Source organism: Ursus maritimus, unplaced genomic scaffold (assembly GCF_017311325.1).
Source record: "Ursus maritimus isolate PB19 unplaced genomic scaffold, ASM1731132v1 scaffold_37, whole genome shotgun sequence".
NCBI lineage: Eukaryota > Metazoa > Chordata > Mammalia > Carnivora > Ursidae > Ursus > Ursus maritimus.
This window is the reverse complement of record NW_024426341.1, coordinates 591956-616856: the sequence shown is the minus strand read 5'-3', so window position 1 is coordinate 616856 and position 24901 is coordinate 591956. Positions and strand designations below refer to the sequence as shown.

The following is a 24901-nucleotide window of genomic DNA, read 5'->3' as shown; positions in this document are numbered from 1 at the left end:
ACACGCCTAACCCATGCACGAGAAGGCAGTTGATCAAGATTAGAGCAGAGATCAATGAATTAGAAACTAGGAGCACAGTAGAGCAGATCAACAGAACTAGAAGCTGGTTCTTTGAAAGAATAAAAAAGATCGATAAGCCACTGGCCAGATGTATTCAAAAGAATAGATAAAGGACCCAAATTAATAAAATTATGAATGAAAGGGGAGAGATCGTGACCAAAACCAATGAAATAAGAAGGATCATTAGAAACTTTTATCAACAGCTTTATGCCAATAAATTAAACAACCTGGAAGAAATGGATGCCTTCCTGGAAAAGTTTAAACTACCAAGACTGAAACAGGAAGAAATTGATTATTTAAACAGACCAATTAATTATGAAGAGATTGAAGCAGTGATCAAAAACCTCCCCAAAAACAAGAGTCCAGGGCCTGACAGATTCCCCTGGGTTTTCTACCAAACATTCAAAGAAATAATACCTATTCTCCTGAAGCTGTTCCAAAAAATAGAAACAGAAGGAAAACTACCAAACTCATTCTATGAGGCCAGTATTACCTTGATCCCCAAACCAGGCAAAGACCCCATCAAAAAGGAGACTTACAGACCGATATCCCTGATGAATATACACACCGAAATTCTCAACAAGATCCTAGCTAATAGGATCCAACAGTACATTAAAAGGATTATCCATCAAGACTAAGTGGGATTCATCCCTAGGATGCAATGGTGGTTCAACATTTGCAAATCGATCAGTGTGACAGATCACATAAACAAGAAAAGAGTCAAGAACCATATGATTCTCTCAATAGATGCAGAAAAAGCATTTGACAAAATACAGCAGCGTTTCTTGATTAAAACCCTTCAGAGTGTAGGGATACAGGGTATATTCCTCAATCATAAAGACCATCTATGAAAAGCCTACAGCAAATATCATTCTCAATGAGGAAAAGCTGGAAGCCTATCCCTTAAGATCACGAACACGACAAGAATGCCCACTCTCGCCATTATTATTCAACATATAACTAAGAAGTCCTTGCAACAGCAATCAGACAACAAAAAGGGATAAAATGTATCCAAAGCTGTGATCACAAAGACAGTATGGTACTGGCACAAAAACAGACACATAGACCAATGGAACAGAATAGAGAACCCAGAAATGGACCCTTGACTTTATTGACAACTAATCTTTGACAAAGCAGGAAAAAACACCCAGTGGAAAAAAGACAGTCTCTTTGATAGATGGTGCTGGGAAAATTGGACAGCTACATGCAAAAGAATGAAACTTGACCACTCTCACACCATACGCAAAGATAAACTCCAAAAGGATGAAAGACCTCGATGTGAGACAGGAATCCATCAAAATCCTAGAGGAGAACATAGGCTTCAAACTCTTTGACATCGGCCACAGCAACTTCTTTCATGACACATCTCCAAAGGCAGAGAAACAAAAGAAAAAAATGAACTTGTGGAGATATGTGTTTTATTATCACTTTTTTTGCCAGGGACTATGGCAGTCATGATAGACACAAGCTATGTAACAAAAGGATCCCAATGTGTAGAAAAGTCCCCATAATCAGCCAGTACGTCAAGGTCTGCATTCTCAGGAAAAGCAGTGAAGGTGGTGATATACAAAGGAATGCTGTTCACGAAAGGGAAGCACAGTGGTCTCAGATTGTTCTCTGTTATAAACTTACATAAATAGCTGTGGTGGCCAAGAGTAGATTTTCATAGGAGTAGTATTCAGTCAAACAAAAGAAAAAATACTCACTATGATGCATTTTATTTGAGAATAAATTATTCTGTAGGTCCATGTAGTCCTTTGAAATAAGCAAGAATATCCAAATATTTCATATGCAGGGTTAGGAATAACATTGAGAGAGTAGGGAAATGACAAAGGGAAAATCTCTTGGGTATCAGAGATATCACAAAGCTTAATCAATGGAGTTATGTACTTTGTAGGAGAGGTCAAAATAAAAAAAAAATAGAAATGTGAGGAAAAAAATTAGAAGAGGCACACTCCACTTCTACAATCTTATCAAAGAATCATACATTTGGCTCAGGCTTTGTGCCCTGCAATTGTGGGCACGTCTTCAACCCAGGACTATTGTCCCTTTCAGAGCTGCCATCCCAGAGAATCTCATTAGAGCCTCCTTTATGTCTCTGTTCCTCAGGCTATAGACGAAGGGGTTCAGCATGGGAGTGACCACCGTGTACATCACCGAGGCCACTGCACTTGTGTGGGAGGTCTGGGGAGCAGCAGAGCTAAGGTACATTCCTAGGCTTGTACAATAAAATAAGGAGACAACGGAGAGGTGAGACGCACAGGTGGAAAATGCTTTGTACTTGCCCTGAGCTGATGAGATCCCACATACGGAGGAAACTATCTTAGAGTAAGAGTAAAGGATCCCAATGAAGGGACCACCAGCCAGCAACATAGCTACAAAATACATCACCATGTTATTAAGAAAGGTATCAGAACAGGCAAGGTGGATCATCTGATTGAGTTCACAGAAAAAGTGGGGGATTTCCACCTCTGTACAGAAGGACAGCCGCAACACCAGTAAGCTTTCTAACAAGGAATTCAGAATGCTCATGATCCAGGACATCAGAACCAACAGTCTACAGAGCTGGGGGTTCATGATGACCATGTAGTGCAGGGGGTGACAGATGGCCACAAAGCGGTCATAGGCCATCACAGTCAGGAGAAAGATGTCTAATCCTGCAAACAGTACAAAAAAGTATATCTGGCATAGGCAGCCTTCATAAGTGATGACTTTGCTCTGAACCTGGATGTTCCACAGCATCTTGGGGACGGTGGTGGATGTGAAACAGATGTCTACAAAGGACAGGTTGGCCAGGAAGAAGTACATGGGGATGTGGAGGTGGGAGTCAGAGCTGACAGCCAGGATGATGAGCAGGTTTCCACACACAGTGATCAGGTACATGGAGAGGAAAAGCCCAAATATAAGGGACTGCAGTTCTGGTTCTTCTGATAAGCTGAGAAGAAGAAATTCTGAAACTTGTGTATCATTTCCTGGTTGCATGTGTTGGAGGTCACTACCAGGGAACAAAATCTAACATGACTATTTTTCTCAATAATGAACGTTACCAATATCATTGTAATTCTACAATTTTTATTTTACATTCAAAAAGTCAATATCAATAGTTTTTGTATGGAATGTGTCCCTTGTCTGGATCCCCCATGCTTGTTCTGAATAGGAATGTGCATCCCACACTTGGCCTTTTCCCCAAGTACTCATGTATTCTATGCTTTTAATGAGAAATCCTGTCACATGTTTGAGGAATAAACTTGAGTACCTACTTACCTCCAGGAAAAGAGTATAGGTGTCAGAAAACAAGTGTCTGCACATTCAGTGATGGAGAAGATAACCAAACAAAAGATCAGAGAGAATATCAGAAGGTGACAGGTGCAATGAAGGAAAAGCTCGTAAAAGGAAAGAGTGCATGGAGGTTATTTTTTACTGGGTGCTGGGGTAGGCTACACACATTTACACAGAGGCCTCAAGGAGGAGACAGCAGGAGACACAAGGTTATCTAGGGAAATGTGTGCCCATCAGAGGGAAAAACCTTTGCAAGTCTTTGAGAGAAGACTTGAGAACTTTTATTTTAATTTTTAATTTTTTTCTTCTTCACTCATTTGTGAATTACCATTTCCTTTTTCTAATTTTTTTATTTAAATTCAATTATCCAAGATATAGAACCTCATTACTTTTTGAAATAATGTTTAATGATTCATTAGTTAATATTTAAAACTTGAGTATGGTTGACACACAATGTTACATTAGTTTTGGGTGTACAATACAGTGACTCAAGAGTTTAAACATTATGCCGTGCTCGTGACCTGAGGAGCTGCCATCTGTCACCACACAACACTATGAGAATATCACAGACTATATTCCTTTGGCTGTGCCTTTTGTTCCCATGACTCATTCATTCTTTAACTGGAAGCCTGTATCTCCCACTCCCCTTCACCATTCTGCTTTACATTTGTTCATTTATTGGTTTAAAAGTCCCTACCAGGCTATTGTCACCTCCACCACAATAATTAGGCAAACAGTGACACATGGCAAGCTACAGATATCCAATTGTCTTTCCCCTAAAAATGTAAAACTGCATTCAAATTCCAGGAGATAAGTCTCCTATGAGCATATAATCATGGGTCTCCATTTTAATAGGATCATTTTGTGTCCAGTATTCAAAGAAACATAAAAAATCAGTTCCAACAACTTTGAGGAAGAAAAGTGGGGACAAAGATCCAATAAGCTCAGGTGGTCCCCAGAGATGGTGAGGAGGAGCAAATGTCCTCAGTTCAGGCAACACTCCAACCCGTTACAGCACCTTGATGCCCAGAATAATAAAGCAGCAAAAGGCAATTTATCAAAAAAAAAAAAAAAGTAGGGATGTCTTTGCGTTATCAAGACATCTGACTGATTGAATATCCCTTCAGAAGAACAAGCAAAGGGAAGACACCACAATTTGCAAGAGGAAATACACACGGTACAACAAAAGTGGGGGATGTTAAAAGCTGGTTTTCTAAAAGAACTTTCCTAAAGGCTATAAAATGTGAAACTTTCATAATAAAAAGTCAGGGTTTGAATTTTGGATCTACACACATTTGCTATTTGAACTCGGAGTGCCAACTAAACTCTTCCAAATGTTACTATCATCCCCCAAATAGACACTAGAGGCGTGTATCCCCCTAAGGTGGCTGACGGGTTTTGTGAATATATGGAAAAAGCTCAGCCTAGTTCCCTCCTACTAATAATGAGTGCTTATCAGTGGTAATGAGATTTGGCTGAGTTTTCTCTTCTCTCCAATGTCCCCATCGCTTCCCAACCTCTGGGTCCCCAGTTCCACCCCCTTATTTCAATCCCTTGTCATCTCTACACCTACCACAGGATGGCGGGCGCCCTGTAGCCAATATTCACATTTACCCAGGGAGTTCTTTCTGTATTGCATTTAAGTTACTTTCCAACTCCCCACCTTAACTCCTGCCCTGGGACTCTTCACTGAAGACTGAACCCCAAATTCCATAGCTTCCAATATTGTCTTACCTCCCCTGACCAACCCACCAGCTTCCCACTCACGCCGCCTTGCCCATGTCCATGTCACAAACACTGAACCCGAGTTGTAGTTTCACCTGAGAACCCAGTCTCCAGGCTCGGAGTCTCCATACACCTGCCGCTTTCTGCTTGGAGTTGCCCACTGGTCTATTAGGGATTATTCACCTCCTGTCTATCTCCCTGGATGGTTGATGATGGAGACCGAAGCTCTGTTCCCAGACAGGACAGCAGGAAGGAGTGAAGCATGGGTCCTCCAGCAGACAGGAATTCAAATGCAAAAACCATGTCTCCTCCAGCTCAAGGTTGAACATGCCCAGGGGCTGCAGCAGAGGGGATATTTACAGCTCCTGTGTTTGCTGTATCTCTTCCCTATACCTGCTCATTAGACATGATTCCCATTATTACTCCAACCCCTGAGAACATCTCCCCAAGGGAGTTTATCTGGACAGAACAGAATTCTTTCCTGTTGATTCTCTGTTCCCAAGACACCAGGTTAGAATTCAGGCACATCCAATGTTTATTACTCCTCCCTGAACTTGCTGGGTTCTAGAGCTCTAACATGGAAACGTTCCACAGGCCTGAGTGAAAAATTTTTTCCCCAAAGACTGAGGAACCTGCTTTGACCATCCGCCTTGGTCTCCAAAACATTGACTTGTGGTGGGAGAACAACTCCTGATAGCTCTAGAAAATTGCTCTTTCTTCTTCAACAAGCAAGAGTGTCTTCCTTCGCTAGAAAAGCATGGATATAACAATCCTTGGATTCATAATTCTTTTGACAAATCAATTAGGAGTTTTGTGTTCTTAATACAGGTTAAAAGTTGACATTTAGTCCTTCACTTAGAAAACTTTTGGTAAGTATAAGATATCTACCATATGGTGACTAACATAACATAATAAAAAATTATTATTAAAAAAAGACAAAAAGAAAAAAAAGATATCCAGTTAGACCTTTTAAGGCACCATGGGCTGAACTTAAAATCTTATCTAGATTGTCTTATTTTTTGCTAAAGACATTCTATGAGGACCATGACCTGCAGGATGAACGTCACTCAGGAGCTTGTTAGAAACACTGAACTCCTGTGCCCACCAGCACCTGCTAAAGCAGAATCTGCATTTGAGCCAGAATCCTAGGTGATTCACATGCACTTTGAAGTTGGAGAAGTGCTGGCCTAGAGTACATTTTCTCACATTCTCATTTGACCTTTGAGGCAGGGTCATTATCTGTGTTGGGAGCTGTCCTGCTCAGTGGAGGTGTTTAGCAGCGTCCCTCAGACATTGCCAGATGTGCCCAGGGGGAAAGGACCACCGCTGCTTGGGACCACTGGCACAGAGATTGAAAACTGGGAGCATCCTGACAGAATGCAATCAGCACCCATCCCTTTCTGCAGCGATAACTTTGAGAAGCTCACTAAATTCCTCAAGCCCCATTTCTCCATGGGGAATGGACTTCACACTAGTGCTTCCTCACAGAATGAACTTTTATAAAAATTAAATAAGGCAACTCCTATAAGATGCTAAACTCAGAGTATAGTGCATAAAATATCTCAATTATCTCTTACAATTAGCAAATATTTTATAATGACATTTCAAGCCATAGCTCTGAACTTGTGATAGAAGTGTGAAATTCCTCATTGTTTTGGCAAAACTGTCATGAAGCCAAGGAGTGTAGTGTACAGGGTTTTATATTAAAGGAACAAACTTATCCTCTTTGTTGAAAAGGGAAAAGTAACTTTCTGGAGATATCAAGGTATCATCCACAAGTCAACGCTTTGAAGGACCCAAGGGACCTAGTCAGGATCAATTCCTCAGTCTCAAACAGGAGAAAGTGTTCACTCAGGAGTGAGATAAGGTGCTGGGAGTTTAGAACTCCGAAAGGCAGAAGAAATCATAGAAAAAGAGTAAGAAAAACTGACTTCACCTAGCTTATCACCCGGTCTCCTAGCAACAAAAAGTCAACAGGAAAACTCTCCTTTCTGTCCACACTAGTGTCCCGCAGGGAAATCATGTGCCTACAGGTCGGAGGAACAAAGGGAAATGATCCTAATGAGCAGACCGAACCAGCTGTAAATACTCCTCTGTTGCAGTCCCGCAGCACAGGCAACCTTGGGCTGGACAAGTCCGGGTCGTCTCTTGTGCAGTCCTGAGTCTGGATGGGGCACTGGAGTCTGAGTCATTCCTGCTCTCTTGTCTGGGGACAGAGCTCCGTCCTCCATCATTGACCAACCAGACAGGTATTTTGATGTCCATGTAGAGACCTTCCTCTCAGAGACCCTATCTAGATGAGTTTTACTGCCCAGTAGGGACTGCAGGAGAAGGTCAAGAGAATGAAAGTCAAGAGCATTTACTTAAGGTCACTTGAGGACCAGTCCAGCCCAGCCCAGACCTGAGAGTTTGCTGAGGTTGTTTCCTGGCTTGATTAAGAAATGTATTGATGGATTCATTTATGTATTGCTGATGCTGAAAATAGAAGTGAGTATTGAACTCAGAAATGCAAGGTTCAAACTTAACTACTAAATGATAATAATAGAAACCCAACTGACAGGGGATGGGAAGCATAAAAGTAGAACATGAGCCCAGGGATCTTTGCACTTAACCAGAGTAAAAAAGTGAAGTATTAGCTGTGGAGGGATATACAATGAAGTGAGTGTATGTCTTTTGTCTTTTAAGATGGGACATATTAGACTACGTTTCCATACTGAGGAGAAAATCCAGATGAAAGAATTCTCCGAGGTGCATCCTCACAAGAGCAGTACATGAAACATAATATCACAGTACCTCCTCTCTCTCGAGTATTCAAATGAAATGTTTTACATGGATTATGTGAAAAGGGGTATGCTAATGAGCTTCCTTTACAATTACTTCATTACCTGTGAGCCTGAACAGAACACTCACTTTCTCCATTGAAAATGTCTGTGGGTGTCTTTGGTATTTGCATAGTGGGGTCAGAGTAGTTTTATTCCTGTTTTTTGTTACATTATTTTGAGCAAAGAATTGTTTATTTCACCAATTTAGCTACTTGTCATTTGGCTTTTTTATGTATGTGTAGACATATTTGTGCAGAATGTGTGAGAGTGTATAAATTTTGTGTGGTAAAGTCTGTGAGTTAATCATAATGTATTCATTCCACTGCTTTTTCTAGTTTTTTTTTTCTGAAAAAAATGATCTGTCACCTTAATATGCTTCACTTGTGAATACCAGCTTTCCAAAAAATGAACGTGAATGTCCTTCTGCATACTTACTGCTCACAAATCACCCATTTTACACATTTCCAACTAGTGTTCACGTCTCTGTAGTCCTTATTGTTCCTTGTGGCCCCTTCTTATTGGATCTATGTGTAAAATACAATGCCATCACCTGGAAGCGAACCTTCTTTCGTTTGACCAAGAATCACTTTTACCTTCCATAAGCACACTTGTCCCACATCTCTTTATGTGAGATGGAAATAAAACTTTAGATTTCACTTTCTCGCCATGTCAAAGGACTTTTTCATATTCTTTTTTTTAAGATTATTTATTTATTTATTTGACAGAGATAGCCAGCAAGAGAGGGAACACAAGCAGAGGGAGTGGGAGAGGGAGAAGCAGGCTCCCAGCGGAGGAGCCCGATGTGGGATTCGATCCGGATCGACGGGATCACGCCCTAGCCTAAGGCAGACGCCTAAGGACTGCGCTACCCAGGCGTCCCCATATTCTTTTATTCCCAAGTCCTTGGCAATCTAATGTAGATTTGGACCCATGTCGAGTTCACTAAATTATTACTCTTTTATTTTTTATACTTATTTTATGTTAATTCAATGAGTTAACATATAGCATATCATTAGTTTCATATGTAGAGTTCAGTGATTCATCAGTTGCGTACAACACCCAGTGCTCATTACATCACATGTCCTCCTTAATGCCCATCGCCCAGTTACCCCATATCTCCACCCAGCTCTTTTAAATCTTTTCTTTCAGAAGTTGGCTTTAGGTCCTCCTTCGATTTCATTTCAGACGGTTGTTTTGAGCCACTCTGCTTCACCTAAGTTCATTTTCACCGTTACTCTTTCTTTCAGAAGCCTAAATTTCTTTTAAAACTATTCTGTGCTATGCACGCATACACATTCACAGACTTTCAATTTGAATGTATACAAAGACACCTATGTGTATGAAGTACTCTTCATGTTCTGGAACAATCTTTTTTTCTAGCTTTTCTCTCCCAGTCCTTTTGACTCAGGGGTACCTTCTACAGGTCCCTCTAGTCAACCAGTGTAATGCTGATTCATTACTTCAAAGTCTGCATGACATTTCATGGCGTGGCTGTGTTGTTTACACATTTGATGGTGTTTCCTATTTTTTCTCATTAAATTACTATTTAATGAGAAATACTATTGAATATATATGCTACAAAATACTTTTTAAGTAGTTAAAACTATGTTTTTCAACCTAGGTGATTTTTTCCCAAGGGACATTGAACAATGTTCAAAGAGATTTTGGGCTGTCACTCTGGGAAGGGATGTGTGGAGGGTGGAGAAGCCCTAAACACCCTACAATGCACAGGACACAGCCCCCCACAGAGAAGGCTCTGGCCCAGAATATCCATAGTGCCGAGACTGAGAAACCCTGAGTTAAAGCATATCTGTATTTTTTTTAAAAAATTATTTTCTAAGTAATCTCTACGACCAACATGGGGCTTGAACTTACAACGCCAAATTCAAGAGTTGTATGCTCTACTGACTGAGCCAGCCAGGCACCCCAAAGAAGATACGTGTTTTTAAAAATTTTAAGTGTCTGCAGAGCCACTCCAAGACGTTGTCGTACTTCACGATTCTGACAGCAAAATTAGAGAATACCCGTTTGCTACTTGATTAAAAATACCAACCCCAACCAATGTGAGACCTCTTTAAATGTTTTCTCAGGGTGGTGCGTGTGAAAGAGATTTCTGTTGATTTTTTAAACTATTAGTGAGTCCCAGCAAAGATCCATATGTTTGATCACCATGTTCATTTCCTATTATTATTATATGTCCACATATGATATGCCTATTTATAATTAGCAGCATTTCAAATAATTGTTGTAAATCACAGTTTCTCTACTGACTTTTAGTTAAATATTGTTGACCACAAAATAGTTTTAAATTTTATTTAGTTAAATATTTCTGTCTTCTTACTTCTGAATTTTTTGTCTTAATTATGATGATTTTGTCATCAGGGGATTTTTTATGTAGTTTTCTGGATGTGCACCTAAAATGGGATGGTTACTCTACACTGAGGGTTTACTCTTTCTGATTTTTGTGAGATGTGTGAGACCAGGAGCCACTGCACTTCCTTCCACGTAGAAAGCTGTTTGCGCCAACTTCCACCAACAATCCAGTCTTTCCCAACTAAACTGAAATGCAGCTTTGTCATGTATTAAATCTCCGTATATAATGAAACCTAATTCCTGATTCATTCAACAAATACTAAAAAAGCATCTGCTAGTGCCAGAAATTTCTAAGAACTTCATATGTTATACTCTTTTATCTCAAGGTCATGGGGAATTTTACTATTCGTCCATGTTGATTTTGTGGAATTACTGCTCTTGTAGATGCTGTTTCAGTTAGTTCTCAAAATGTCCTTCACTATTGGTGAATACGGTTGTACTGAAACTGCTCTCTTTAACCTGGTTTTATCTCCTCTGTTATTCTCTGTGCTTCATAATGTCTCATTTTCTTAAATTTGTTTCCATGTAAGTGCATATACATCCACACCCATAAAGAAAAAGATGAACAGCACAGGTGAAGTCCTTGCTCCTTTGGTCCTTACATCAGGGTGACAGACAAGAGAGCAGTGAGATAAATGTGAGTACAAGATAATGTCCTTGGATAAGTCACACAAAGAGTATTCAGAGTTAGAGGATAGATTGCCATGGGGTGTGTAGGATTTTACAGAGTCCGGGGAGGTCTTTGCATGTTCGACAAGGAACAGAACTGTGAGCAATTGTGCTCATCGGACTTGTCAAGAAAGTGACGAAAACCCAAAGCCTAAGAATAACAAACAAAAAAAGATGTCACATAAGAAAAGTGATAAGAGGGCTCACCTCATCCTCTATTGGACCAAACAAAAACCAGCTGGTCAAATAAATATGGAATAGGCACAGGAAAACAAGTCTTCTGTTGTCTGCTTTCTGGTAATAAAAATGCCCAAATTTGTGAAGCGTTGGTTTATTCTCTTTACTTATTTTTCTCTTGTGATGTCCAATCTGTAAGGTATTTCACGCCATAAAGACATCACTACTTTTGTCTTTTGGACAACTTCTTTTTTTGTTCTTTTATTATTTTTGATGGGTATAAATGTAATAAAACCAGGATTGGATGCCACCAGCAGCATGGAAGCTTTCCTTCCTCACAGTCTCCAGGACAACTGAGCTTATTAGATCATTTTACTCTTTCTTTCCATCTCATTTCTCCCTCCCTCCACCTCCCTCCCTCCCTCCCTCCCTCCCTCCCTCTCTCTCTTTGTTTCTATTGAACACAATTATTTATGTTTCTTTACGCAGAGGTCAAAAAGTGACCATTCCAAAATGGAGCCCTAAGATAATGTGACCCAGGAGGCTATGAATAGGAATTTCTGGGTATATTTCTACATTCCTTATGGGAAAGGTAATGTGATGTGTATGCATTCATATCCTAAACAGCGCATGGGGGCAGGCATGGGGTGGAAGGTGAGAAGGACATAGAGTAACACACACCAGGAGGACATGGTGTGCTGTGTTCTGTGTATGTGACAGTGTGTGTGTGTGTGTGTGTGTGTGTGTGTGTGTGTGCACGTGTGTGAGGGCACCTTGATGAGTGACAGCATTCCTCAGAGCAGGGATACATGGACTCCTCTATTCCAAGGTGACCCTTCTAATACACAGCCCAAACTCAATCAACAGAAAATACTAAGGAGAGATGTACAATTGACAGGACACTGTTGCAACAAGATCATAAAGTGCAAGAGTTACATAGTGTGGATGAGGAAGTCGCTGTGTCTTGAAATTTAAGCAGCCATGAGGCCACATGGTTCTTTGAAATTCACTACCACCATATCTCATCCTCTCCCTCTTGTCCATTCCCCTCAACATACTGGCTTCCTTCTAGGCCTTGATTATCTGACAGAAGCGCTTCCTCTAGGCCTTTTCACCAGTTGTTCCCTCTGCCAGGAAGACCTCCTGTCTTCCACCCTCTATTCCTTGAGGTCTCTGTTCAAATGTCACCTTCTTAACCAATCTGGACTGCACACTCAACATAACACCCCACCCACTTTCTCCTTTAACATGTTTCTGTTTTTTCATAGCATCTGTCCATTATTTGATCTTTATATCTGCTTATATCCTGTCACCATCAATGAATTATAGGGACTTTGGTTTTTCACAGCCCTCTACTTTCATGACTAGGAAATGCTGGAAGTATAGCCAACACTCTATGTATTCCTCAAATGCATGATATAATTTCTTACTGAAACTTAAAATACCTCACCTTTGGAGGTACATCTGATCTTGGGATGGGGATTGCTAATCAGAGAGAAAGTAGGGTTCCCCTCAAGGGGTCCAGATCCATTCACAAAATATTAAAGTTAGTTTCTAGCCTGGAAACTACAAATTGTAGCATTTCCACAATATAAGTGATGTCCATTTGCATGAAAATTAGTCATGTTATTTTCCCCTGTACTGGTAGTTGCCTCCACCACATGGACCCAGGAAACTATACAGGAATTTCAGAGTTTCTTCTTCTGGGAATTTCAGAGGAACCAGAAGTGCAGCCCCTCATATTTGGGCTTTTCCTCTCCATGTACCTGATCACTGTGTTTGGAAACCTGCTCATCATCCTGGCCGTCAGCTCTGACTCCCATCTCCATACACCCATGTACATCTTCCTGGCCAACCTGTCCTTTGTGGACATCTGTTTCACCTCCACCACTGTCCCTAGTATGCTCCAGAATATCCAGATTCAGAGCCATGTCATAACCTATGAAGGGTACCTCACTCAGATATACTTTTTCATACTCTTTCTTGGATTGGATGCCTTTCTCCTGGCTGTGATGGCCTATGACCATTTAGTGGCCATCTGTCACCCTCTACACTACATGGTTATCATGAAGCCCCAGGTCTGTGCACTGCTGGTTCTGGTGTGCTGGATCATGAACATCCTGAATTCCTTGTTACAAAGTTTAATAATATTACAGCTTTCCTTTTGGACACACTTCCATATCCCCCACTTTTTCTGTGAACTCAGATGATCCAACTTGCCTGTTCTAATGCCTTTCTCAATAACATGGTGATGGGTTTTGCAGCTATCTTGCTAGGAGGTGGTATGTTCGTTGGGATTATTTACTCTTACTCTAAAAGAGTTTCCTCCATATGTGGGATCTCATCAGCTCAGGGCAAGTATAAAACATTTTCCACCTGTGCATCTCACATCTCAGTTATCTCCTTATTTTATTGTACAAGCCTAGGAGTGTACCTTAGCTATGCTGCTACCCAGAGCTCCCACGCAAGTGCAGTGGCCTCGGTGATGTACACGGTGGTCATGCCCATGCTGAACCCCTTCATCTACAGCCTGAGGAACAGAGACATAAAGGAGGCTCTGATGAAATTCTCTGGGATGGCAGCACTAAAAGGGCCAATCCTCTTGGGGCTGAAGAAGTGTCCACGATTGCAGGGCCCAAAGGCTGAGCCAAATTTTGAGATACTTTGATCAGATTGTGAAAGTAGAACATACGTCTTCTATTTTTTTCGTGGAATTTCTTTTTTGTTTTATTTGGACCTCTCTGTATAATTTATGTAACACACTTATTAAGCTTTGTGGTATCTCTCATATGCAAGAGATTTTCCCTTTATCCTTTTCCTACTCTGTCAGTTATTCCTAACCTTGGATGTGAAATATTTGGAAATGCTCACTTATTTCAAAGAACGACATGGATCTGCTAAGAATAATTTCTTCTCAAATAAAATATATCACAGTAAGTATTTTATCTTTTGTTTGACTGAATACTACTCCTGTGGAAAATCTACTGTTGGCCACCACAGCTATTTATTAAGTTTATAACAGAGAACAATCTGAGACCACTGTGCTTCACCATTGTGAACATTATTCCTTTGTATATCACTACATTCCCTGCTCTTCCTGAGAATGCAGACTTTGATGTACTGGTGGTTCTAGCTGCTCATGGGGATTTTTCTACACATTGGGATCCTGTTATTACACAGCTTGTGTCTATCATGACTACCGTAGTCACTGGAAAAAAAGTGATAATAAAATACATGTCTCCAGGGGAAAACGATACAGAAAAACAAATATGGAAAAAAGAGATTGACATTAGACTCACAATTGACTTTAAGGATTATGAAGCAAAATATTAAATCGTACATTTATTGTTATGCAAAATATTTCTTCCTCAGGCTCTTCACCTACTCATTGAATTATGGATTACCAGGGTTCATTTGTAAGGTGTATTCATTAAGATGAAAGACTGGTGTCATGTTTGGGGTTTTATTAAATTATTTCCTGGATTCTCATTGAAATTTTCCAGTGCTGCATACAAACATGATTCCTTCCATTTCTCTAAATGAACCATCTCCCACTATTCAAAATGTTGCCCTAACCTCTAACGGGGCAGCAAATGAGCATTAGTATCATCAATTATGTATCATCCTCATAACCAGAGGATGACTCACCAGCAGGCTTGGATTCCTGTTCAGGTGTGTGTTTCAGAGTCACAAGTTGTGGGCACACATGCATGTCCTTCCAACCTCTCCGTGTTACCTCAAAGGGACCTCAATGGAGTCATTTCTTTTTTAACATTTTTTTAAATGATTTTTTTATTATATTATGTTAGTCACCATACAGTACATCCCCGGTTTCCGATGTAAGGCTCGATGATTCATTACTTGCGCATAACACCCAGTGCACCATGCAATACGTGCCCTCCTTACTACCCATCACCAGCCTATCCCATTCCCCCACACCCCTCCCCTCCGAGGCCCTCAGTTTGATTCTCATAGTCCATAGTCTCTCATGTTTCATTCCCCCTTCTGATTACCCGCCCTTTCTTTATCCCTTTCTTCCCCTACCCATCATCCTAGTTCTTATGTTCCATAGATGAGAGAAATCATATGATAGTTGTCTTTCTCTGCTTGACTTATTTCACTTAGCATTATCTCCTCCAGTGCCGTCCATCTTGTAGCAAATGTTCAGAACTTGTTCTTTCTGATAGCTGAGTAATAGTCCATTGTATATATGGACCACAACTTCTTAATCCAGTCATCTGTTGAAGGGCATCTCGGCTCCTTCCACGATTTAGCTATTGTGGACATTGCTGCTATGAACATTGGGGTGCATATGGCCCTTCTCTTCACTACGTCTGTATCTTTGGGGTAAACACCCAGTAGTGCAATGGCTGGATCATAGGGTAGCTCAATTTTTAACTTTTTAAGGGACCTCCACACTGTTTTCCAGAGTGGCTTTACCAACTTGCATTCCCACCAACAATGGAGGAGGGATTCCCTTTCTCCACATCTTCTCCAAAAATTGTTGTCTCTTGCCTTGTCTATTTTTGCCATTCTAACTGGCGTAAGGTGGTATCTCAGTGTGGTTTTGATTTGAATTTCCTTGATGGCTAATGATTTTGAACATTTTTTCATGTGTCTGTTAGCCATTTGTATGTCTTCACTGGAAAAGTGTCTGTTCATATCTTCTGCCCATTTTTTGATTTGTTTATTTGTTTCTCGTGTATTGAGTTTGAGAAGTTTTTGTAGATCTTGGATACCAGTCCTTTATCTGTAGTGTCATTTGCAAATATATTCTCCCATTCCGTGTGCTGCCTCTTAGTTTTTCTGACTGTTTCCTTGACTGTACAGAAACTTTTAATCTTGATGAAGTTCCATAAATTCATTTTATCTTTTGTTTCTCTTGCCTTTGGGGATGTATCATGAAAAAGGTTGCTTTGGCCGATGTCGTAGAGGTTGCTGCCTATGTTCTCCTCTAGAAGTTTGATGGATTCCTGTCTCACATCGAGGTCTTTCATCCATTTGGAGTTTATTTTTGTGTATGGTGTGAGAGATTGGTCAAGTTTCATTCTTTTGCATGTAGCTGTCCAATTTTCCCAGCACCATTTATTGAAGAGACTCTCTTTTTCCCACCGTATGTTTTTTCCTGCTTTGTCAAATATTAGTTGCCCAAAGAGCCGAGGGTCCATTTCTGGGCTCTCTATTCTGTTCCATTGGTCTATGTGTCTGTTTTTGTGCCAGTACCATGCTGTCTTTGTGATCACAGCTTTGTAGTACAGCTCGAAATCCGGCATTGTGATGCCCCCAGCTTTGTTTTTCCTTTTCAACAGTTCCTTGGAGATTCCTGGCCTTTTCTGGTTCCATACTAATTTAAGGACTATTCCAGTTCTTTGAAAAATGTCCTCGGTATTTTGATCGGGATAGCATTGAAAGTGTAGATTGCTCTGGGTAGCATGGACATTTTTACTATGTTAATTCTTCTGATCCATGAGCATGGAATATCTTTCCATCCTTTTATGTCTTCCTCAATGTCTTTCAAGAGTGATTTATAGTTTCTAGACTATAGGTCCTTTACGTCTCTGGTTAAGTTAATTCCAAGGTAACGTATGGTTTTTGGTGCTATTGTAAATGGGATGGATTCCCTAATTTCTCTTTCTTCGGTCTTGTTATTCGTGTATAGGAATGCAACTGATTTCTGAGCATTGATATGTATCCCGCCACGTTACTGAATTGCTCTATAACTTCTAATAGTTTGGGAGTGGCTTCTTTTGGGTTTTCCATATAGAGCATCATGTCATCTGTGAAAATAGACATTTTGACTTGTTCTTTGCATTTGAATACCTTTGATCCCTTTTTGTCCTCTGATTGCTGTTGCAAGGACTTCTAGTACTATGTTGAATAATAGTGACAAGAGTGGGCATCCTTGTCGAGTTTCTGATTTTAAAAGGGAAAGGCTTCCAGCTTTTCCCCATTGAGAATAATATTTGCAGTAGGCTTTTCATAGATGGCTTTTATGAGATTGAGAAATGTACCTCCTATTCCTACACTCTGAAGGGTTTTAATCAGGAAAGCATGCTGTATTTTGTCAAATGCTTTTTCGGCATCGATTGAGAGGATCATATGGTTCCTGAGTCTTTTCTTGTTGATATGATGTATCACGCTGATTGATTTGTGAGTATTGAACCACACTTGCATCCCAAATATGAATCCCTTTTGATCGTGATGGATAATCCTTTTAATGTACTGTTGGATTCTATTAGCAAGTATCTTGTTGAGGATTTTGGCGTCCATATTCATTAGGGAAATCGGTCTGTAATTCTCCTTTTTGAGGGGGTCTTTGCCTGGTTTGGGGATCAAGGTAATTTTGGCCTCATAGAATGAGTTTGGTAGCTTTCTATTTTTTCTATTGTTTCTTTTTTTTGAAATAGCTTTAGGAGAATAGGTATTATTTCTTCTTTGAATGTTTGGTAGAATTCCCCAGGAAAACCGTCCGGGCCTGGAGTTTTGTTATTTGGAAGGTTGTTTATCACTGACTCAATTTCTTCATAATTAATTGGCCTGTTTAAGAAATCAATTTCTTCCAGTTTCAATCTTGGTAGTTTATAGGTTTCCAGGAAGGATTCCATCTCTTCCAGATTGCTTAGTTTATTGGCATATAGCTGTTGATAAAAATTTCTAATAATCCTTCCAATTTCAATGGTGTTCATCGTGACCCCTACTTTTTCATTCATAATTTTAATAATCTGGGTCCTTTCTCTTTTCTTTTGGATAAGTCTTGCCAGTGGTCTGTCAATTTGATTGATTCTCTCAAAGAACCAGCTTCTAGTCCTGTTGATCTGTTCTACTGTACTTCTGGTTTCTGCTTGATTGATTGCAGTTCTAATTTTGGTCAACTGCTTCCTCGTGCGTGGATTAGGCCTGTCCCTCTGTTGCTGTTCCAGCTTCTTGAGGTGAGAATATAAAAACTGCATTTTAGATTTTTCTGTTCTTTTGAGTGAGGCTTGGATGGCTGTGTATTTTCCCCTTAGGACTGCCTTTGCAGTATCCCATAGGTTTTGGACTGTTGTATTTTCATTCTCATTGGTCTCCATAAATTGTTTAATTTGATTTTTGATTTCCTGGTTTATCGAGTCATTCCTGAGCAGGATGGTTCTTAGTCTCCAAGTGTTTGAGTTTCTTCCAAATTTTTCCTTGTGGTTGAGTTCCAATTTCAGAGCGTTGTGGTCTGAGAATATGCAGGGGATAATTTCAATCTTTTGGTATCGGTTGAGACCTGTTTTGTGTCCCAGAACATGGTCTATTCTTGAGAATGTTCCATGGGCATTAGAATAGAATGAGTATTCTTTGGTTCTGGGGTGTAGTGTTCTGTGTATATATATATATCTATGAGGTCCAACTCGTCGAGCATGGCATTCAAAGCCTTTGATTCTTTACTTAGTTTTTGCCAGGGTGTTCTGTCTATTTCTGAGAGTGGAGTGTTGAGGTCCCCTACTATTAATGTATTTTTATTTATATGTCTCTTTATTCTGGTTAAGAGTTGGCTTGTGTATCTTGCTGCTCCCCTGTTGGGGGCATATATATTTATAATTGTCATATCCATTTATTGAATACTTCCCTTAAGAATAATATAGTGCCCTTCTGCGTCTCTAACTATAGTCTGTAGTTTAAAATCCAATTTATCTGATATGAGAATTGCTACCCCAGCTTTCTTTTGAGGTCCATTTGCGTGAAAGATGGTACTCCATCCCCTTACTCTCAGTCTGAATGCATCTTTGGGTTCGAAATGAGTCTCTTGTAGACAGCAAATGGATGGGTCATTTCTTTTTATCCAATCTGCAACCCTGTGGCGTTTTATGGGATGGTTCAAACCATTTACATTAAGACTGATTACTGAGAGATATGATTTTAATGTTGCCATGTTGCCAGTAAAGTCTTTGTTTGTATTGGCTGTGACTTTCTGTTCTGTATCACTCTTGGGGCCTTTTTACTTTTATAGAACCCCCCGTAATATCTCCTGTAGGGCTGGTTTCGTGGTTACAAAATTGGTTAGTGACTGGCGATTCTGAAATGTCTTTATTTCTCCATCAATTCTGAATGACAGCCTTGCTGGATAAAGGATCCTTGGCTGCATGTTTTTCTCTGAAAGAGCTTTAAATATGCTCCCCCAACCCTTTCTCTCATTCCAGGTCTGTGTAGACAGGTCTGACGTAATTCTGATGCTTTTGCCTTGGTACGTGAGAAATTTCTTTGCCCTGGCCGCTTTCAATACTGTATCCTTGCATCTAATATTTGCGAATTGCACTATGACGTGACGTGGCGTAGGTTTGTCGTGGTTGAGCTTGGGAGGGGTCCTCTCTGCCTCTTGGACACGAATGTTTGTTTCCCTTGCTAGATTAGGGAAGTTTTCAGCTACAATTTGTTCAAATATCTCTTCTAGACCTCTGTTTTTCTCCACCCCCTCGGGGATGCCGATGATTCTAACATTGGATCGTTTCATTGAGTCAGTAATCTCCCGTAACCTACATTCGTGGGCGTGGATTTTTTTAAGACCATCTTCTATTTTCATTTTTTCCTCTATTAACCCATCCTCCAATTCACTAACCCGTTCCTCTGCTTCTGTGACCCTGGCCGTCAGAGCCTCTAGTTTTGCCTGCATTTGGCTCATAGAATTTTTAATTTCTGTCAGATTCGCTCTCATTTCTGTCCTTAGGGATTCTATATTCTCAGTAACCTTTTCGTTAATAGTTTTTTCAATTCTACTCATCATTTTGACCATCGTTACTCTGAATTCCATTTCTGATACTTTGGTTACATCCATATCCATTATTTCTGTGGCAGAGGCCACAGACTCACTGTCTTTTCTTTGCTGGGGGGGGCTTCTCCTTCTTGTCATTCTGATGAAGAGAGGTTGCGGGGTTTCCAGAGCCCAAATTATTGACTGGGTCCCAGGCCGTGCCCCTTGTTTTATAGGGATCTTAGGGATGTGGGCTTCTTCTTTAAAGATTTTATTTATTTATTTATGTGGCAGCCAACCAGCGAGAGAGGGAACAGAAACAGGGGAGTGGGAGAGGAAGAAGCAGGCTCCCAGCAGAGGAGCCCGATGAGGGACTCCTTTCCGGAACGCCGGGATCACGCCCTAAGCCGAAGACAGGCGCTAATGACTGCGCCACCCAGGCGCCCTGGGTTGTGGGCTTCTTGATTTTTCAGCTTGCCTTCTGTGTTCTGGGGGAGGGTCCTTCCGCGCCGATACTCAGGCAACCCTGTTTGGGTAGAGTCTCTGTGTCCCCTGTGAGGGGGGATGGGGATGGGCATTCTCTGAGTCGGTATTTCCAGGCTTTTGTTCTCTGGCAGCTTTCCCTGGCAGTTTGCTGTGCCTCTTCTGATAGTCAGAGCAGCAGTGGCCGAATTTCTGCCTCTGTCACGGAACAGAGGGATTGTGGCCCATTCTCTACTAATGTTCTGGCCACTTTAACTCTGTTACTGTTGGTGCTGCTCAAACCTGCAGCGCCCCGGGATGTGCGCCCCACACCCGGCGTCCCAGCCCTCACTCCCAGGGCCGGCGTGTCTCTGTCCCTTGTGTTTCTAACACCACCAGCCACCAGCCACCCCACGTGCGCTCCCGGAGCTCCCGGTCTCAGTCTGGATCCAGTGAGCGCACCAGGATTCCGGTGTTCCGCGAGATGCCTGGTGGTGCGCGCACCTGGCTCATGGTCTCAGTCTGCTGTTTTGCGGGTGCTGTCCGCGAGCCCTGCCCGCGAGCCCTGCCCGCTCCCCCGTGCAGGTGGCTACTGCTTCCCGGCGCCCGAACACGGTGGCTCCCTCCCCCTTCCGCTTATCTTCCGATATCTGTGCAAGGTTTCATGGCTCCCTGCTTCGTACCTCAATACTCAGCGCTGGAGATGTTCATTTGTAGAGATCCAGATGCATCTTCCTGCATCTCAGGCTGGTTCCGTGGTTGTTTAGGCTGGTCTGGTACCTATCCAGCTCGACTCGGGACCGGCTGAAAAAGGTGTCCTAGCGGTCTCTCTTGATCGAGTTCTGGCCCTTGTGTTGTGTCACCTTGGGATTTATGGGTCCTGGCTCCCTGTTGTGGGGACTGCTCACACTCTACAGTCACACACACACAGGACACCGTGGTCTCCTGGCTTGTGTTATTCCCCTGTCTTTCTCAGCCCCGCCATCCTGGTTATGCTGGGAATGAATCCAACCCAAGTAGCCAGATCAGTGAACTTTTCCCTGCAAAGTGCAGAAATGCCAATTCTTAAATCTCCCATGGACAAACAATATATATAAATATTAAGATACATATATATTCATATATCTATAAATATATATATTTATATGGTACACCCCCCAAATTAGCAAAGGGATAAACCAACACTTCACAAAAGGAAGTGTACACGAAACAACAAAAGTTGGGCATTTTTATATCAAGCATGGAAGCCTTATTTTTCCTGTACCTCCTGCATCATTATTTGGTTGTTTCTTTTCTATGTGGTCTTATAAGGGATGAGGCATCTTTTATTGATATTCTTGGGCTTTGGGTATTGTTCTTTCCTTTGACAAACCCAAGGGGCACACATTGATCCTCAAACTGGATTTCATCTGCTGAGCAAAGGGGTCCACAGTCCATGCTCTATAATCTTGCCCACACCATGACAGTTCTATTGTTTTGTAATAGGTAATTTTCTTCATATAATTCTGTCTTCGGGCATCATATCATATACACATTTATTTCATCGTGCTCTGTCCTCACTGTTATGATACATGATTCAAAAGTGCATGGACCTCACTTTCCTGGTTCACATTTGTTTTTTTTTCACCAAGTTATGTGAATATATGTGCTTAATATAAAAAGACCTAAGAATCTGAAAAGTTAGAGAATGAAAAAAATGAAGACATCACAAAACCAGGTTAAAATATAAAATGAGTAGTTTCAAAACAACTGTCCTCGGTGAATTTGTATAAAAAAACAAAACGAACTGAAATGGGTTATAAAATAGCAATCATCAATGATATCAATGTGGATTAGTAAGTAAATTAGAAAAACCATAGATATGAAAGAATATAACATGTCATGTTTCCAGAATGTTCTGGCCCATGGTAGATCCTCAGGTTTTATTTGTTAAATGTGCCAGGAATTAGGTCTCAAATTATAAGGACATTTACCACATGGCAAGGTTGTATTTCTTATTCATTGGAAAAGGTTGAATTGCTCAACAAAGGCTGGCATAAAAGGGTACCTGTTTGGAAGAATATGAAATTGGTCCATTGTCTCAGATCTTACTAAAACTCAGAGGATTATGACCTCAGGGTAAGTGTAACCCTACAATATATTAGAACATCAAGAAAACTACACAGAAAACCTACAGTTGGGCAACACCACTTAAATAAAACAAGAAACTCAGAAGTAAGTCGGTAGACATATTTAAATAAAATGTCAATTTTTTATGGTCAAAATAGGTTCCAAAAGTCAATTGAAAATAAGGATCTGAAAAAGTTATTTAAAATGATGATAGTTTTTTAAAAATAAAAGAAAGAGGGAGAAAGAGAATAATGTATGGGCATATAATAAAAAAAAACAATGAGAATGGTCATCAAATATATGAAGTTCGATGAAACTGAGGGATAGTTTAATAACAGTAAGAAACGTCTCTATTGGTTAAGATGGTGGAGGAGTAGGGGACCCTTTTTCAGCCGGTCCCCTGAGTCGAGCTGGATAGGTACCAGACCAGCCTAAATAACCACGGAATCTGCCTGAGACGCAGGAAGATACATCTGGATCTCTACAAATGAACATCTCCAGCGCTGAGTATTGAGGTACAAAGAGGGGAGCCGTGAAACCGGCGCACAGATATCGGAAGATAAACGGAAGGGGCAGGGAGCTGCTGTGTTCGGGCGCCAGGAAGCGGCAGCCACCTCCACAGGGGAGCGGGCGGACCCACGGACAGCACCCGCGAGAGAGCGGAGTACTGAGACCGGTGAAACCGGAGAGCGCGCCACTAGGCATCTCGCGGAACACCAGAAAATCCGGTGTGCTAACGGGATCCAGACTGAGACCAGGAGCTCCCGGAGCCGCGCACGCGAGGAGCTGGCGGCTGGCGGCCACCTGCACGGGGAGCGGGGACTCGCGGTCGGCACCCAAACAGCAGACTGAGACCCTGAACCGGGTGCGCCGCCACCAGGCTTCTCACGAAACTCCGAATCGGTGTGCTCACCGGGCATAGACTGAGACCGGAGACCCGGGAGCGGCGGGCGGCCGTGGCTGGCGGCATTAGAAACACAAAGGACAGAGACGCGCCGCCCTGGAAGTGAGGGCAGGGACGCTGTTGGTGCCACATCCCGGGACACTGCAGGGTTGAGCAGCACCAACAGTAACAGAGATAAAGTGGCCAGAACATCAGTGGAGAACGGGCTGCAATCCCTCTGTTCTGTGACAATTCAGCCTCTACTGCTCTGACTCTCAAAGAGGCATAGCAGACCGCCAGGGAAAGCCGCCAGAGAACAAAAGCCTGGAAATACCAGCTCACAGCCTGTCCATCCCCATCCCCCCTCACAGGGGACACGGAGACTCTACCCAAAGAGGGTTGCCAGAGTATCGGAGTGGCAGGCCCATCCCCCAGCACACAGAAGGCAAGCTGAAAAATCAAGAAGCCCACAACCCAGGGCGCCTGGGTGGCGCAGTCATTGAGCGCCTGTCTCCGGCTTAGCGTGTGATCACGGCATTCCGGAAAGGAGTCCCTCATCGGGCTCCTCCGCTGGGAGCCTGCTACTTCCTCTCCCACTCCCCTGCTTCTGTTCCCGTTCTTCTGAATGTCTGGCTCTCTCTCTCAGATAAATAAATAAATAACACCTTTAAAGAAGAAGCCCACATCCCTAAGATCCCTATAAAACAAGGGGTACGGCCTGGGACCTAGTCAATAATTTGGGCTCTGGACAACCCCGCAACCTCTCCTCATCAGAATGACAAGAAGGAGAAGCCCCCCTCCCAGCAAAGAAAAGAAAGTGAGTCTGTGGCCTCTGCCACAGAAATAATGGATATGGATGTAAACAAAGTATCAGAAATGGAATTCAGAGTAATGATGGTCAAAATGATGAGTAGACTTGAAAAAAGTATTAACGAAAAAGTTACTGAATATAGAATCCCTAAGGACAGAAATGAGAGCGAATCTGACAGAAATTAAAAATTCTATGAGCCAAATGCAGGCAAAACTAGAGGCTCTGACGGCCAGGGTCACCAAAGCAGAGGAAAGGGTTAGTGAATTGGAGGATGGGTTAATAGAGGAAAAAATGAAAATAGAAGATGGTCTTAAAAAAATCCACGCCCACGAATGTAGGTTACGGGAGATTACTGACTCAATGAAACGATCCAATGTTAGAATCATCGGCATCCCCGAGGGGGTGGAGAAAAACAGAGGTCTAGAAGAGATATTTGAACAAATTGTAGCTGAAAACTTCCCTAATCTAGCAAGGGAAACAAACATTCGTGTCCAAGAGGCAGAGAGGACCCCTCCCAAGCTCAACCACGACAAACCTACGCCACGTCACGTCATAGTGCATTTCGCAAATATTAGATGCAAGGATACAGTATTGAAAGCGGCCAGGGCAAAGAAATTTCTCACGTACCAAGGCAAAAGCATCAGAATTACGTCAGACCTGTCTACACAGACCTGGAATGAGAGAAAGGGTTGGGGGAGCATATTTAAAGCTCTTTCAGAGAAAAACATGCAGCCAAGGATCCTTTATCCAGCAAGGCTGTCATTCAGAATTGATGGAGAAATAAAGACATTTCAGAATCGACAGTCACTAACCAATTT

The 24901-nt window shown here is 41.7% G+C and overlaps 1 protein-coding gene across 1 annotated transcript; it reads right to left on the bottom strand.

The window, feature by feature from the left end:
• Nucleotides 1–2088: 2088 nt before the first annotated feature.
• Nucleotides 2089–3042, bottom strand: LOC103681574 (olfactory receptor-like protein OLF4). Its single transcript, XM_008711163.1, has one exon. The coding sequence runs from the start codon at nt 3040–3042 to the stop codon at nt 2089–2091; it is 954 nt and encodes a 317-aa protein (XP_008709385.1).
• Between the last annotated feature and the right edge of the window lie 21859 nt (nt 3043–24901).